The sequence below is a fragment of the Hyperolius riggenbachi genome, chromosome 11 (genome assembly GCF_040937935.1).
Source record: "Hyperolius riggenbachi isolate aHypRig1 chromosome 11, aHypRig1.pri, whole genome shotgun sequence".
NCBI lineage: Eukaryota > Metazoa > Chordata > Amphibia > Anura > Hyperoliidae > Hyperolius > Hyperolius riggenbachi.
This window is the reverse complement of record NC_090656.1, coordinates 208541014-208556312: the sequence shown is the minus strand read 5'-3', so window position 1 is coordinate 208556312 and position 15299 is coordinate 208541014. Positions and strand designations below refer to the sequence as shown.

The 15299-nt window shown below is 45.0% G+C and overlaps 1 protein-coding gene across 5 annotated transcripts in view; it reads right to left on the bottom strand.

The window, feature by feature from the left end:
• The window catches only part of ABCC8 (ATP binding cassette subfamily C member 8), a 241379-nt gene that overhangs the window by 36727 nt on the left and 189353 nt on the right, over positions 1-15299 (bottom strand). For all 5 annotated transcript variants that reach the window (XM_068260341.1, XM_068260342.1, XM_068260344.1 and 2 more), the window contains 4 exons: positions 12579-12675; positions 5557-5795; positions 3762-3928; positions 1508-1577 (listed from right to left, as the gene is read on the bottom strand). In XM_068260341.1, coding sequence (XP_068116442.1) covers positions 1508-1577; positions 3762-3928; positions 5557-5795; positions 12579-12675 — 573 coding nt within the window. The remainder of the gene's footprint in view (positions 1-1507; positions 1578-3761; positions 3929-5556; positions 5796-12578; positions 12676-15299) is intronic.

The following is a 15299-nucleotide window of genomic DNA, read 5'->3' as shown; positions in this document are numbered from 1 at the left end:
TAGTGTGAACAGCTTCTGTTTAGCATTCTGGTATGGCAGATTGCAAAATGATTGATGAGCACATTGGGCTGTCCATAGTAAACCCCTCCATAAATGGTCAAAATATTGTCCCACCTAGCTTGTCCATAGTAAATCATTCATATTTGTTCAGAATATTTGCCCACCTGGGCTGTCTATAGTAAACCCTTCTGTAATTGTTCAGAATATTGGCCCGACTGGTCTGTCAACAGTAAACTCTTACATAACTGGTCAACATATTGTCCCACCTGGGCCTTACATAGTAAACCCTTCAATAATTACTCAGAATATTGCCCTGCCTGGGTTGTCCATAGTAAACCCTTCCATAATGGCTCAGAATATTGACCTACCTGGGCTGTCCCTAGTAAACCCTTCCATAATTAATTAGAATGTTGGCCCACTTGGGTTGTCCCTATTAGACCTTTCCATAATTGCTCAGAAAATTGTCCCACCTGGACTGACCCTTGTAAATCCTTCCATGATTGCTCAGAATATTGGCTTTCCTGGGCTATCTATTGTAAACCTTTCTATAATTTGTCAAAATATTGGCCTACCTGGGGTGTCCATAGTAATCCCTTCCATAATTGCTCAGAATAGTGACCCACCTGAGCTATTCCTAGTAATCCTTTCTATAATTGCTCAGATTATTGGCGCACCTGGGTTATCTATAGTAAACCCTTCCCTAATTCCTCAGAATATTTTCACGCCAAGTCTGTCCATACTAAAAACCTTCCATAATTACTCAGAATATTGTCTCCCCTGAGTTGTCTATAGTAAAACCTTCCATAATTGGTCAGTATATTGTCTCTCCTGAGTTGTCTTTAGTAAAACCTTCCACAATTGGTCAGAATATTGTCTCTCCTGAGTTGTCTATAGTAATACCTTCCATAATTGGTCAGAATATTGTATCTCCTGAGTTGTCTATAGTAAAACCTTCCATAATTGATCAGAATATTGTCTCTCCTGAGTTGTCTATAGTAAAACCTTCCATAATTGGTCAGAATCTTGTCTCTCCTGAGTTGTCTTTAGTAAAACCTTCAATAATTGGTCAGAATATTGGCCCGTCTGGTTGGTCCATAGTAAACCCTTCTGTAATTGGTAAGAATATTAGTACACCTGGACTGTCCATTGAAAACCCTTCTACCAGTGGCGTAGCTAAGGAGCTGTGGGCCCCGATGCAAGCTTTACAATGGGGCCCCCTAAGCACTCTATACATAACAATTGATACAGCGCACCAAAACCTGACAATGGTAACTACAGTGTCAGAGGTGCAAGAAGGGGATGGGGACCAGTTTGTTAATGATTACCACTATTCAAAGCATCTATAGAAGTGATTATTATAAGCACAGGACCAATAGAAAGCTAATACCGCAGTTGAGGGAGGGCCCTTCGGGGCCCCTCTGGCCCAAGGGCCCCGATGCGGTCGCTACCTCTGCACCCCCTATTGCTACGCCCCTGCCTTCTACAATTACTCAGAATATTGGCCCACCTGGTCAATGGTGTTGAAGTCAGCAGAGAACCGATTCAGAATACTTCCCAATGGCGTTGTTTCAAAGAACCTGAAAAAGAAACATAAGAATGTCTCCCTAGATATAATCAAAGAGATGCTAACGTTTTAAGTTGATGCACATTTTATTGCAAATTGCATGCAGCTGTGACAACTGCATCTGATTGGACTGATTCCCCACTGCATTCAATCTACAGCAAAATTTGGATTGAGTCCAAAAATAAGCATCTCACTGATCATCTCTATGTCACACAAAGGAGGATGATAGTCATAACACCAATCAGCTGTGATTTGAATGATGATTAGAGAGACTGTTGTGGCCAGTTGGGCGTGACTTGCAGTGTTTGTTGAGGGGAAAGGGGAGGACATGCATTCACCCAGCAGTCCCTGCTACAAATGAATGCAGGCTCAGCCAATCAAGCTAAGCGCTTGAATTAATTCACAAATGGTTCTAAAGCTAAGTACACACATGCAATAATTGTTGCCCGTTGGGGATCAGCAAACGATCCCTTGGGTGACAATTCAGGGACTGATGCTCTACAGACACATCGCTAGCATTTAGGCTAGCGATGCCTTCTGTTGCTATGGAGGGGGGGGGGGGAGGTAGAGAGACAAAGATCGGCGCATGACAAAGCAGATTCCTGCTGGTGGGTGGAGTGGAAATAACACTGCCATCCGTCCTGCTTGGGCGTCAGGGTTTTTTAAGGATCCTTAACGACACCAGAGTGAGATCGATTGGGTGGCCTCTGTACACAAACTCAAAACAGTTGAGTCGTTATCGGCCAACAATTATCAGATGTGTGTACATAGCTTATGTGCAAGGTTGTTCTTTGACCTTTCTGTAAGACTAATTGCGCAAAATGTTGGCTGGATTACTCATACTCCCCAATGATCTCTGGATGTGGATAACCTCAGCAAATCAGGTCCTAAAGGACAAATCGCTCACATAGAGGCAGAAACCTGCTGTTTATTTGTTACGCAGAAGTTTTACATGATGTAATAACTGTGATTCTTACTGACAATTAGAAGTAAGGATTTCTCTTGCCAGCCGGGGGGGGGGGGGGGGGGGGGGGGGGTATTGGGCGACCTGGGTGTCACTGTCAGTCTGTTTATATTTATGTTTTAGAATTAGCCATGTTTGTTTTGCCCTCTCCATAGAAGTGAATGTGAAGCTAAAGGCCAAGCAATGCGTTTTGTATGATGATTTGAGGTAAACTGTCAACCAAGGCAATCAGGAAAGCTTGTTTTAGACATTATTTATCAAAAGTGTATATGTAGCTTAATTCCTTTATAAATAATCTCAATAACCAGACTGTCTGTAATGAACAGCTGTCAAGCTCCCGGTGTCCAGTGTCACATTTTGGATGTTTGAAACCAAAGGGAATAGAAAACAACCACCCAGCCTGAATCCTCACTAAGTGCTATTAAAGCAGACCTCCAGGGTAAAAATAAAACTCACACTATCAGCACAGACAGCAGAAGTTATAACAGAGTGGTAGAAAAAATTGTCTAAAAACGGAATAAAATCCAGGTTTTATTAGTCAACCACGCCCCCTTTCTAAAAAACTGCCCTGGCAGTCCTCTGCCTTTGCAATAAATAAGTTTGTGTCATTGGTGGGTGAGAAGAGCCTCATAGTGCGGCCAGAGGGGCACTCTGCTTCTACATGTGCCACTGAGCCAGCCTATCTCATAAAGGGGAGGTGAAGAGACAAGCAGGGCCGGGCTGAGGCATAGGCTGGAGAGGCTCCAGCCTCAGGGCGCAGTGTAGGAGGGGGCGCACAATTCATTCAGCTGTCATTCCTAATTGTGTTTGAAGCAGAAAGAAATAAGAAAAGGAGATACATGGCAGTGACTACAAGCCAGATAACTAGAGATTAAGGTGTTGGGGGCCCTGGGCACCTCTTAGTCTAGTAGCAATCAGTGTGTGACGGCTGGGGTGGGAGGGATGGAGGGGCGCACTTTGGTGTCTCAGCCTTGGGTGCTGGAGGACCTTGTCCCGGCTCTGGAGACAAGTGTCTGTCAGCCACGTTATGTTACATTCCAAAGCTTCCACAATGCTTCCCTATTAGTCAGCGGTTGCTGCATTGTGTAGAAAAGAGAGGGGGAACAATCATAGTACGTGTCATTCTGGTTCTTTTCCAATTTGGAATTTACAGTGGAGGCCCACTTTAAATACAAAGTTATGATACGGATCCCCCACCCATCACCCAGAATGTTGTCAGGAATTGGAGGCTACCTCATCGGTGCCAGGATGATGGCGTTCAGCAGACTGTTGTGCAGCTTCCTGGCCACTCGCAGTCCTGTCCATTCCACAGCCACGGAGGTGGAGAGACACATGATGATGCCCAGACAGGAGAGGATACTGAACACCATGGAGTACGGTGAGTGGTCAAAGTCACAGCTCTGCAGAGGAAGCACAGGGGAGAGAGATCACATGACACGGCGCAGATACCTGTCTGAGGAGAAACTAGATAGACTGTCAGCTCTTCTGTTTACACCACATCTGTACATATACACTACAAATATCTGTAAATAACAAACACCATACATGTACACATATCCCAGCACAGCCCTGCATATGATATCACACCACATGTGTTCATATACACCACACAGTCCTGTACATGAGAAACACCATACATGTACACATGTCCAGCACAGCCCTGCTTATGATATCACACCACATGTGTACATATGCACTGCACAGTCCTGTACATGATAAATACCATACATGTACACATGTCCAGCACAGCCCTGCATATGATATCGCTCAATGGGCTTGATTCACTAAACTGTGATAACTCATAGCATGGGCACGCTAGCGCTTTCGCGTGCAATCCCGAAACTTTACACGCAATCGTGAATTTTCACCCTCGATTGTGCCCAATAACGCTCGTGAAAACGCTAGCGCACCAGTGCTATGAGTTATTATGGTTTAGTGAATCAAGCCTCATATGTGTATATATATGCTATCCAGCACAGCCCTGCATATGGCGTACGAGATAAATGGCTGCCGGGAGACTTGGGTGCAGAATACAGCCGGTATATGGCTGATCCTGCTGCTGCACAAGGTCCCGGCCGCATTAAATACTATTCCCCCTCTAGGTCCGCGTGGATAGTGGGAAATGATGTAATTACAGTGTTTTAAATGTAACTTCTTCCGACGGCGCCGAAGTTACACTCTGTGCGCCGCTATAGCTGTAATTCCTATTACGGCCTATGGTGGCGCCGCCTGTGCCCAAATCTCCTGCGCTGGATTCCTTGTGTTTGCTGCATATGATATCACACCACATGTGTACATATACACTGCACAGTCCTGTACATGAGAAACACCATACATGTACACATGTCCAGCACAGCCCTGCTTATGATATCACACCACATGTGTACATATACACTGCACAGTCCCGTACATGATAAACACCATACATGTACACATGTCCAGCACAGCCCTGCTTTTGATATCACACCACATGTGTACATATACACCGCACAGTCCTGTACATGAGAAACACCATACATGTACACATGTCCAGCACAGCCCTGCATATGATATCACACCACATGTGTACATATACACCACACAGTCCTGTACATGAGAAACACCATACATGTACACATGTCCAGCACAGCCCTGCTTATAAAATCACACAATGGGCTTGATTCACTTAACCGTGATAACTCACAGCACGGCCGCACTAGCGTTTTTGGGTGCATTTTAATGCGCAATCGGAATTTCTGTGAGCAATCGCAAAAATTCAAGATTGCACACAGAGGTGCGAAAATGCTAGCGTGGCCGTGCTGTGAGTTATCTTGGTTTAGTAAGTCAAGCCTATTATGTGTACATATACACTACACAGCCCTGTTCAAGAGAAACACCATACATGTACACATCTCCCAGCACATATATGGCTATAACATCACACCACATGTACACACACAGTAAACAACATACATATGATGCAACGTACCACATGTGAAAGGGGCCTAAGCCAAGTGAGGAAAGTGGCCACAAGGCCAGTGAGCATTACCTGCACCGCATAGCTGGATGAGGATACGTTGTAGATGGCGTCCCATGTCCACTTGGCCAGCCAGAAATCAATAGCCACCATCAGAGAGTGCTTGACGAGCTGAGATAGGACGAGGACTGGAAGTAGCAGAATCCCGGCAGAGCTCAGATATTTCCCACACGCCCTCCATGGCATCTTCGCCCTCTGATGCAGAACGGAGGAGAGGTTGTCATCATCATCCTCACTGTCCGTTATCTCCTCTGTACAACAAACAGCAACGTCACTAACAGGCTGAAAATTAGGTCACTAATGATGAATAAAATGTAATGATGAGTGTCACAGTGTGAACAGCGTGATCACAGGCTAAGGACTAGGATTGATTAGCCACTTCGCATTCAGTCGTTTTCACTTTATGCATCCGAGCAATGTTCACCTACCATTCATAAGCCTATAACTTAATCACTACTTATCACAATGAACTGATCTATATCTTGTTTTTTCCGCCACCAACTAGCTTTCTTTGGGGGGTACATTTTGCTAAGAGCCACTTTACTGTAAATGCATTTTAACAGGAAGAATAAGAAAAAAAAACGAAAAAATTCATTATTTCTCAGTTTTCGGCCATTATAGTTTTAAAATAATACATGCCTCCATAATTAAAACCCACATATTGTATTTGCCTATTTGTCTCGGTTATTACACAATTTAAATTATGTCCCTATCACAATGTATGGCAACAATGTTTTATTTGGAAATAAAAGTGCATTTTTTCCGTTTTGCATCCATCACTATTTACAAGCTTATAATTTAAAACAAAAAATAGAAATATTTCATCTTTACTTTGATATTTAAAAAGTTTAGACCCTTAGGTAAATATTAACGTTTTTTTTTTTATTGTCATTTTTTTTTTGTATTAAACATTTTATGTGGGTATTTTTTGGAGGGTGGGATGTAAATTGTCATTTTTAAATGTAAATATATGATTATTTTTATATTTTTTTACATTTAGGTGTAGTTTTACTTTTTGGCCACAAGATGGCAGCCATGGGTTTGTTTAGTGACGTCACTCTAAGCATCACATGTATGCTTAGAGGGACGCTAGAGCCAGAAAAAGCGAAGCTTCCGAGAAAAGCTGTTGCTTTTTCTGCGGAGGAGACGAATCAGTGATCGGGCACCATAGCCCGATTCACTGATTGCCTGGCTAACGAACCGCGGGCCAGGAGATTTCTCTGTTTTCAAAAAAATGTGTAAACCATTTTATAGCCAGCTGCCCCCAGGTTCACACTATGCTTTCTGATAATTAGTGGTTGGGTTCTCTTCCATGAGGATCCCTCACAGCGGAGGAAGAGTCTAGTACAAAACATTCTGCGCGCAAACTGTTTTGGAAGCCAACATCTTCCATTTTGTTGCATCTGTTTTGAATGCAAGTTGTTTAACCTGCCTATATTTAGGCTCTGCATATCCATGCAGTTGGTCATTCAGATGCAGCCTCCCTTGTGAAGTGCTGCCACCTCCCCTTGCTTTGAGGACTACGGTTGCTCATGTGCAAAAAACTGAAAACAGAACAACTCTTGTCAGAAAATGTGTGAGTGTGTGTGTGTGTGTGTGTGTGTGTGGTGTTTGCAGGGTGGGAGCACAAGATTAATTAAGGGCACAATGTCAAGGAAGGGGACACACTGTTGGGAGTAGGGTCACATTGCCAGAAGTAAGGTCTTATTGTCAGGAGTGGGATCACAGTGTCAGACGTGAGATCACATACCTGCATGATATTACATGTCAATTCTCAGTGCACACACATGGACTTTAATGACACCTCATATGAAATCTATAGGCTTTTAATATGCAGTTGGCTCAGCCTTCCCAGCTATAGCTCTTTTGGGAAGGCTATGGGTGTGTTTATGGGAATATTTGACAATTCTTCCATAAGAGCATTTGTCAGGTTAGGCACTGATGATGGACAAGATGGCCTGGCTTGCAGTCTCAATTTTATTACATCCCAAAGGTGTTCAGTTGGGTTGAGGTCTGGGCTCTCACTGTGCCAGTCAAGTTCCTCCACACCAAACTGCCTCATCTATGCCTTTATGTCCCCTGCTTTGCCCATTGGCACACAGTCATGTTGGAACAGGAAGGGGCTATTCCCAAACTGTTTCCACAAAGTTGGGATCATGAAATTGTCCAAAAAGTCTTGATACTCTGAAGCTTTCAGAGTTACTTTCACTCAGGGCCAGTACTAGCTACAAGAGGGCCTTGGGGCAAAAGTAACTTTGGGATCCCCCACCCCCAATGCCCCCTTGCAACCAAATCACCCCCAGGGCCCCTGAGCCATATGACTGGCCTGATGCAATCAAGTCACACCCCCCCCCCCCCCCCCGAGGCACACAATATCATTAGGTGTCTATCATATGGCTTGTTAGAGGTGCTGCAAATGTGAGCTGTTGGTCATTTCAGAAGCAGCCTTTGTGGTATGCGCTGGCCCTCTCCTCGCTGTCCATCATATGTCCCCTAAAAAGCATTTTTGGGGTTCCCATTATTCACCTCCTCCTTTTCCTACATATGTGGAATGTACACACAGCATCCTCACTGTCATGGGTCACCATAGCTGGAGGGGGGTGGGGGGGGGGGGGGGTGGCAGCTTGGGGGACCAAGCCCAGCCCCTGAAAAACAATCCCACACGATAACTCCCCTCCACCAAACTTTACACTTAGTACAATGCAGTCAGTCACTTTTCACAAACAGACCATCAGAGGGCGCTGTGTGGCTGATATTGTGGTGAAACCCCTCCCACAAGAAACTCTGAGGACCATGGTCCTGGCAGTTTCTTGTCTGTGAACATTGTTGGATTGTGGGAAATAGCTGTTTACAGCTGTTTCCAACTGCCAAAAAAGCAAGCAGCAGCTTATAATCGGATCAGTGAATAATGACGCACAGCGCCTATGCATAAAAATGGCGCCGCATTAAAAAGATGCGCTTATCTCTATTTATAGTTAGTACTGCATAATAATGGCGCACAGGGAAAAAAGAAGAAAAACGGCACACACTAACATTATTTATCAATAAATAGTGTGTGCCGTTTTTCTTCTTTTAGCAGACGTTATTGCGCACAGTAACGTTATTTATCAATAGCTAACCTACATAAGCCAAACTACAGAAGCTATTTAACTGCAAAATGGTGAATGGATTTAATGTATCACTGTAAAGGTTAGGCACCACCAGGGGAGATTTAGGGTTAGGCACCACCAGGGGGTGCTTAGGGTTAGGCACCTCCAGGGGGGTGGTTAGGGTAAGGCACCACCAGGGGGGTGGTTAGGGTTAGGCACTACCAGGGGAGATTTAGGGTTAGGCACCACCAGGGGGTGCTTAGGGTTAGGCACCTCCAGGGGGGGTGTTAGGGTTAGGCACCACCAGGGGGGTGTTAGGGTTAGGCACCACCAGGGGGGTGCTTAGGGTTAGGCACCTCCAGGGGGGTGGTTAGGGTTAGGCACCACCAGGGGGGTTGTTAGGATTAGGCACCACCAGGGGGGTGGTTAGGGTTAGGCACCACCAGGGGGTGGTTAGGGTTAGGCACCACCAGGGGGTGGTTAGGGTTAGGCACCACCAGGGGGTGGTTAGGGTTAGGCACCACCAGGGGGGTGGTTAGGGTTAGGCACCATCAGGGGGGTGGTTAGGGTTAGGCACCACCAAGGGGGTTGTTAGGGTTAGGCACCACCAGGGGGGTGTTAGGGTTAGGCACCACCATGGGGGGTGCTTAGGGTTAGGCACCTCCAGGGGGGTGGTTAGGGTTAGGCACCACCAGGGGGGTGTTAGGGTTAGGCACCACCAGGGCGCTGCTTAGGGTTAGGCACCACCAGGGGGTGGTTAGGGTTAGGCACCACCAGGGGGGTTGTTAGGGTTAGGCACCACCAGGAGGGTGGTTAGGGTTAGGCACCACCAGGGAGGTTGTTAGGGTTAGGCACCACCAGGGGGGTGTTAGGGTTAGGCACCACCAGGGGGGTTGTTAGGGTTAGGCACCACCAGGGGGGTGTTAGGGTTAGGCACCACCATGGGGGGTGCTTAGGGTTAGGCACCTCCAGGGGGGTGGTTAGGGTTAGGCACCACCAGGGGGTGGTTAGGGTTAGGCACCACCAGGGGGGTTGTTAGGGTTAGGCACCACCAGGAGGGTGGTTAGGGTTAGGCACCACCAGGGAGGTTGTTAGGGTTAGGCACCACCAGGGGGGTGTTAGGGTTAGGCACCACCAGGGGGGGTGCTTAGGGTTAGGCACCACCAGGGGGGTGCTTAGGGTTAGGCACCCCCAGGGGGGTGGTTAGGGTTAGCCACCACCAGGGAAGGTTTAGGGGTTAGAGATAGGTACATAGAGGGTTCTGTGTGTTAATGCTAAATAACGATAAGGCTTTAACATTAAATAGCGATAAACGACAAACGGATTAGTGGCAACACGTGCGCCATTATTCGCAGGCGCCATTTTCAGATGGATCCCTTATAATACCACTAACAGTTAACAGGTGTATTTAGTAGCAAGGAAATGCCACAAATAGACTTATTACACAAGTGGTATCCTATCACAGTGTCGTGCTGGAATTCATTAAAGGACCACTACTGCAAAAAAATGTAAAATTTTATATTCAACACATACAAATAAGAAGTACTTTTCTTCCAGATTAAAATGAGCCATAGATTATTTTTGTCACGCTTGGAGGTGTAATCTCCACAGTCAGCATGCAACACATAAGCTGACGTGAAGGAGGTACACACACCAGCACAAGGAATCAGGATATCCCCAGTTTAGTGGAGGAGAGGACTGACTCCAATAGGAGATTGTGGTGCACAGAGCCGGTGCAGATCCGAACAGCCACAAACAACACTTTCGTAATAACGTCTCAGCGCAAAGTAGCGCTGAGCGCATAAACCAGGACTGAGGAGATCAGGACAGGTAGACAGAATGAACGCTTGCTTAACTAGCCACTACTTAGTGACAGCAAGCGTCCACAATAAAACAGACTGGAATGAGGTAGCCAATGCGTTGCACCGATGGCGTGCCTCACAAAGACAGGACAAGATAGTCAGGAAATAGCAGGATCAAGATAGATGAACGTAACACAGATAAATATACAATAAGTATGATTTCCTAGCGTATTACAATTACAGCTATCAATGAAACTATTTGTAACGTCTGACTAACATATGTATATATCGGCAATGAACCGATATATGACATAAGCAGGAACTCTGACTAAGACTGGAGTAATACAGGGAACAGGACTCAGAAGGATTCGCTATCTCTTCGCAGAGATGAACGCAATCCACAAACAGGACCAGGAACAGGATACTACCTCAGCACGGGTGCTCACGATACGCGCAAACTACCAAAGCGTGCTGGAAGGCTGACTGACTGAACACAGGAAATAAACAGTTCGTGTACGTATATATCAGCGACACTGATGTATCAACGTAACACGAATACAAAGAAAATAACAAAATGCGCAAGTATGCGTATATATTGGCGATGAACCAATATATGACACAAGACAAGCAGAGTAACAACTTCTAGAACAAGAGCAGAACTAGGAGGACTCGCTGACCCCTTCGCAGGAGTCAGCGCAGTCCACACGGACTAGGAACGAGGTGGGGCACGGGCAGAGTAACAGACAGAATCTGAGACTATGGTAGCCCATCAAGCATTGCAGGAAGCAGTTCTTTATACTGAGGTCATCCAATGGGAGCAGACCTGCAGATTCCCACACAAGTGAATGGTAATTAATCACAGGCTGACAGCAGGAAAAGGCAGACAATGATATGCAGCCTGCAGGAAAGGGATTGCCCCTCCATTGCAGCAGACAATGTTTGTTTACACAAAAGCATATTAAACTGTCATTAACTTCAGAGCGACTGCAGATGGAATCAGCAACTAGTTTAAGTGCAAACCAAACTATGCAAGAAAATGCATGTAATGACACCAGAACTGCTTGGGTTACAATACCACTGCAGCCAGCAGTAAACGCTGCAGACATGATCATATCAATTTTTCTCTAATGTTGCTGTCACTTATAGTAGGTAGTAGAAATCTGACAGAATCAACAGGTTTTGGAGTAGCCCATCTTCTCTTGGGGATTCTTAGCAAGGCTTTTATTCTTCATAAAGCCACTCCCTGCTGATGCTGGCCAGCCGCCATGCTCAATTCACACTTTTTTGACAGTTGGACGGAGCAACTGCCATTCACTAAGTGCTTTTGAAAATATAGAAAACCCTGAGAACCCCCTGTGAGGAGATGGGCTACTCCAAAACCTGTTGGTTCTGTCAGATTTCTACTACTTACTGTAAGTGACAGCGACATAGGAAAAAGTAATTTATGGCTCATTTTACTCTGGGAGAAATGTACTTCTTATTTGAATGTGTTTAAAATGTTAAGATTTTTGCGATAGTGGTCCTTTAAGCAATTCATTCTTTTCCAAATATTTGTAGTAGTCTGCATGCCTAGGGGCTTGATTTGGTGCACTTGTGACCATGGAAGTAATTGGCGCACCTGAATTCAATGATTTGGAGAAGTGGGTCCCAATACTATTGCAATGTAATCTACTACTACTACTATTTACTACTACTACTTACTGCTGCTGCTGCTAGTACTACTACTACTACTTACTACTACTGCTACTGCTACTGCTGCTGCTGCTGCTGCTGCTGCTGCTGCTATTACTACTACTACTACTACTTACTGCTGCTGCTGCTGCTGCTAGTACTACTACTACTTACTACTACTGCTACTGCTGCTGCTGCTACTATTACTACTACTACTACTATTTACTACTACTTCTTACTGCTGCTGCTGCTGCTGCTAGTACTACTACTACTTACTACTACTGCTACTGCTACTGCTGCTGCTGCTGCTATTACTACTACTACTACTTACTACTACTGCTACTGCTGCTGCTGCTGCTGCTGCTGCTAGTACTACTACTACTTACTACTACTGCTACTGCTGCTGCTGCTGCTGCTACTATTACTACTACTACGATCCACACTAGCTCTTGGTGGTTCTCCCGTTGCTTACCTTCATCTTCCTCATCATCTGCCAACATTGCGTCCCGTGAGCACGGGTTTCTCTTTATATTCTTCCTCTCCACTGGTGTTTTCTGCTCTATGATCTCCTGTGCAGAGAAATAAATATTTAATCAATCTAGAGGTGATAATCCATACAAGGCAGAGATAATAGGATCGGTGCAGATGCTCATTATATTACCTACAGACATGACATTTACCTCCTATATGTTACTAGGGGCTGGGAAAAAAGGGCGCATGCCGCTAGTGGACAAAAAGGGCGCCGCCATTCACTCCCATAATAAATAGCGTTTAATGGGCGCCGGGTAGGAAAAAAGGGCGCCGGAGCTAAATAAAGTTTATAAACGGCGCCAGGAGCTAAATAAAGTTTACAAACGGCGCCCGGAGCTGTTTAATGATTTATAACTGAACTTGTGGTGATTTACGTTTATAAAATGCACCCGTGCCGAATAACGTTTATGAAAATACTAAACATATTTATCTTATTTAAATAATTAAAACATTATTTAAAGTTTTATCCCTTACTGTTTGTAAAACATTATTATTCACAAAATAAAGCGATCAGTACGTAACGTAAATTGCAAAATATTTTTTTAATCCACAATTAGTAAAACATAATTATCCACATAATAAAGGGGGGTCTTAGGTTTAGGCACCAACAGGGGGGTCTTAGGTTTAGGCACCAACAGGGGGGTCTTAGGTTTAGGCATTAACAGGGGGGTCTTAGGTTTAGGCATTAACAGGGGGGTCTTAGGTTTAGGCACCAAGAGGGGGGTCTAGGGGTTAGGGGTAGGTACAGGGAGGGTTACTTAGGCACCAACAGGGGGGTCTTAGGTTTAGGCACCAACAGGGGGGTCTTAGGTTTAGGCACCAACAGGGGGGTCTTAGGTTTAGGCATTAACAGGGGGGTCTTAGGTTTAGGCATTAACAGGGGGGTCTTAGGTTTAGGCACCAAGAGGGGGGTCTAGGGGTTAGGGGTAGGTACAGGGAGGGTTACTTAGGCACCAACAGGGGGGTCTTAGGTTTAGGCACCAACAGGGGGGTCTTAGGTTTAGGCACCAACAGGGGGGTCTTAGGTTTAGGCACCAACAGGGGGGTCTTAGGTTTAGGCACCAACAGGGGGGTCTTAGGTTTAGGCACCAACAGGGGGGTCTTAGGTTTAGGCACCAACAGGGGGGTCTTAGGTTTAGGCACCAACAGGGGGGTCTAGGGGTTAGGGGTAGGTACAGGGAGGGTTACTTAGGCACCAACAGGGGGGGTCTTAGGTTTAGGCACCAACAGGGGGGTCTTAGGTTTAGGCACCAACAGGGGAGTCTAGGGGTTAGGGATAGGTACAGGTAGGGTTCTGTGTAAGAGTAGGCTTAGGTATAGTTTTAGTAAAATTTTAGTAATAATTACTAATGTATTACAACACTTATTACGAACGTAGTTATATTTATATCATCTTTATAAACAATATTTTCAGATTTTATTATAAGAACAAACCATAAATGACTGTTATTCACAATAATATACAATTATAACAATTAAACATATATTATTGGTTTTTTTATAAACGTAATTATAAGTTTAACTTTTGAAACAGGGAAGATTAACGTTTTCACAATTTCCGATTTCATAAACATTATTTAATGATTTATAATTTTGTTAAACATTATTTGTAAACGAAATATAGCACACTATATTTATAAACCCTATTAATGATTAATTATTATTTAGAGTTTACACCCCGCGCCCTTTTTGTCCAGGCGCCCTTTTTGTACGTACGCATGTTACTAGGCTTGGTGTCTGATTGACCATCCAATTCTGTAATTATTATTGAATCGAATGAAAATCGATGCCGCCAAAAGCATGCCCGATCGACCATAAGACTTATTTCCGGTCAAAATTGGTCACATGTATCAATCGGACATGCTGGTAAATCTTGCACCGATGCGTGTGATTGGGTGCGCAGGGGTAACGGCGTGCAATATAGGGCTGAGCAGCAACTGCAGCGGTACCCCCATCGCTGTGCCCCTAATGTAAATGTCCCCGTCCCCCCCCCTGTATGTGCATTTATACTTTACCTGTCCGCTGTCGTCTGCCACGGTGCCGAACCATCTACCACTTCCTCGGTTTGCGCCTCATATGCTGCCGATGTATAGCACCTGTCCCCTGCCGGTGCTATACAGCAGCACAGAGGCCGATTCACGAGAGATTTCATGCTGTAAACGATCGGGAATCGACATGCGATTTATGGCGGCCAACAGATCTCTCTCCGATCAGATGGAGATCTGACTCTCTGTCAATCCACCGCCAGAATCGCTAGATGTATGACAACCTTTAGTGTTATTGCTGAAGTACTCAATAGAAGGCAGCTGTAGTCAGAGCCTCTGAAAGAGGTTTCTGTGCCCCATACTGGAAAAAGATCTTCACACCCCTCCTGCTCCTCCCCCATTACATTTCTAGACCCTTATTAAATATCTCATTTCTCCTCTGCTCCCCATGTTGTCTGACTGCAAATGAATTATGAGCAGTAGAGAGGGCGATGGGATTTGTGTCTGTAATTTGAACATACATTTTAAAGACCTCCCTGCAGAGACTGTGAACAGTCACTGTATAAATCAGGCTGGATTCCAGAAGTTAACAATATGACCATTGAGAATTTTAAGAGATTGCTAAAACAAAATAAATGGAGTGATAGGTGTAAAGGAGAAGATTATTATCACCAAAG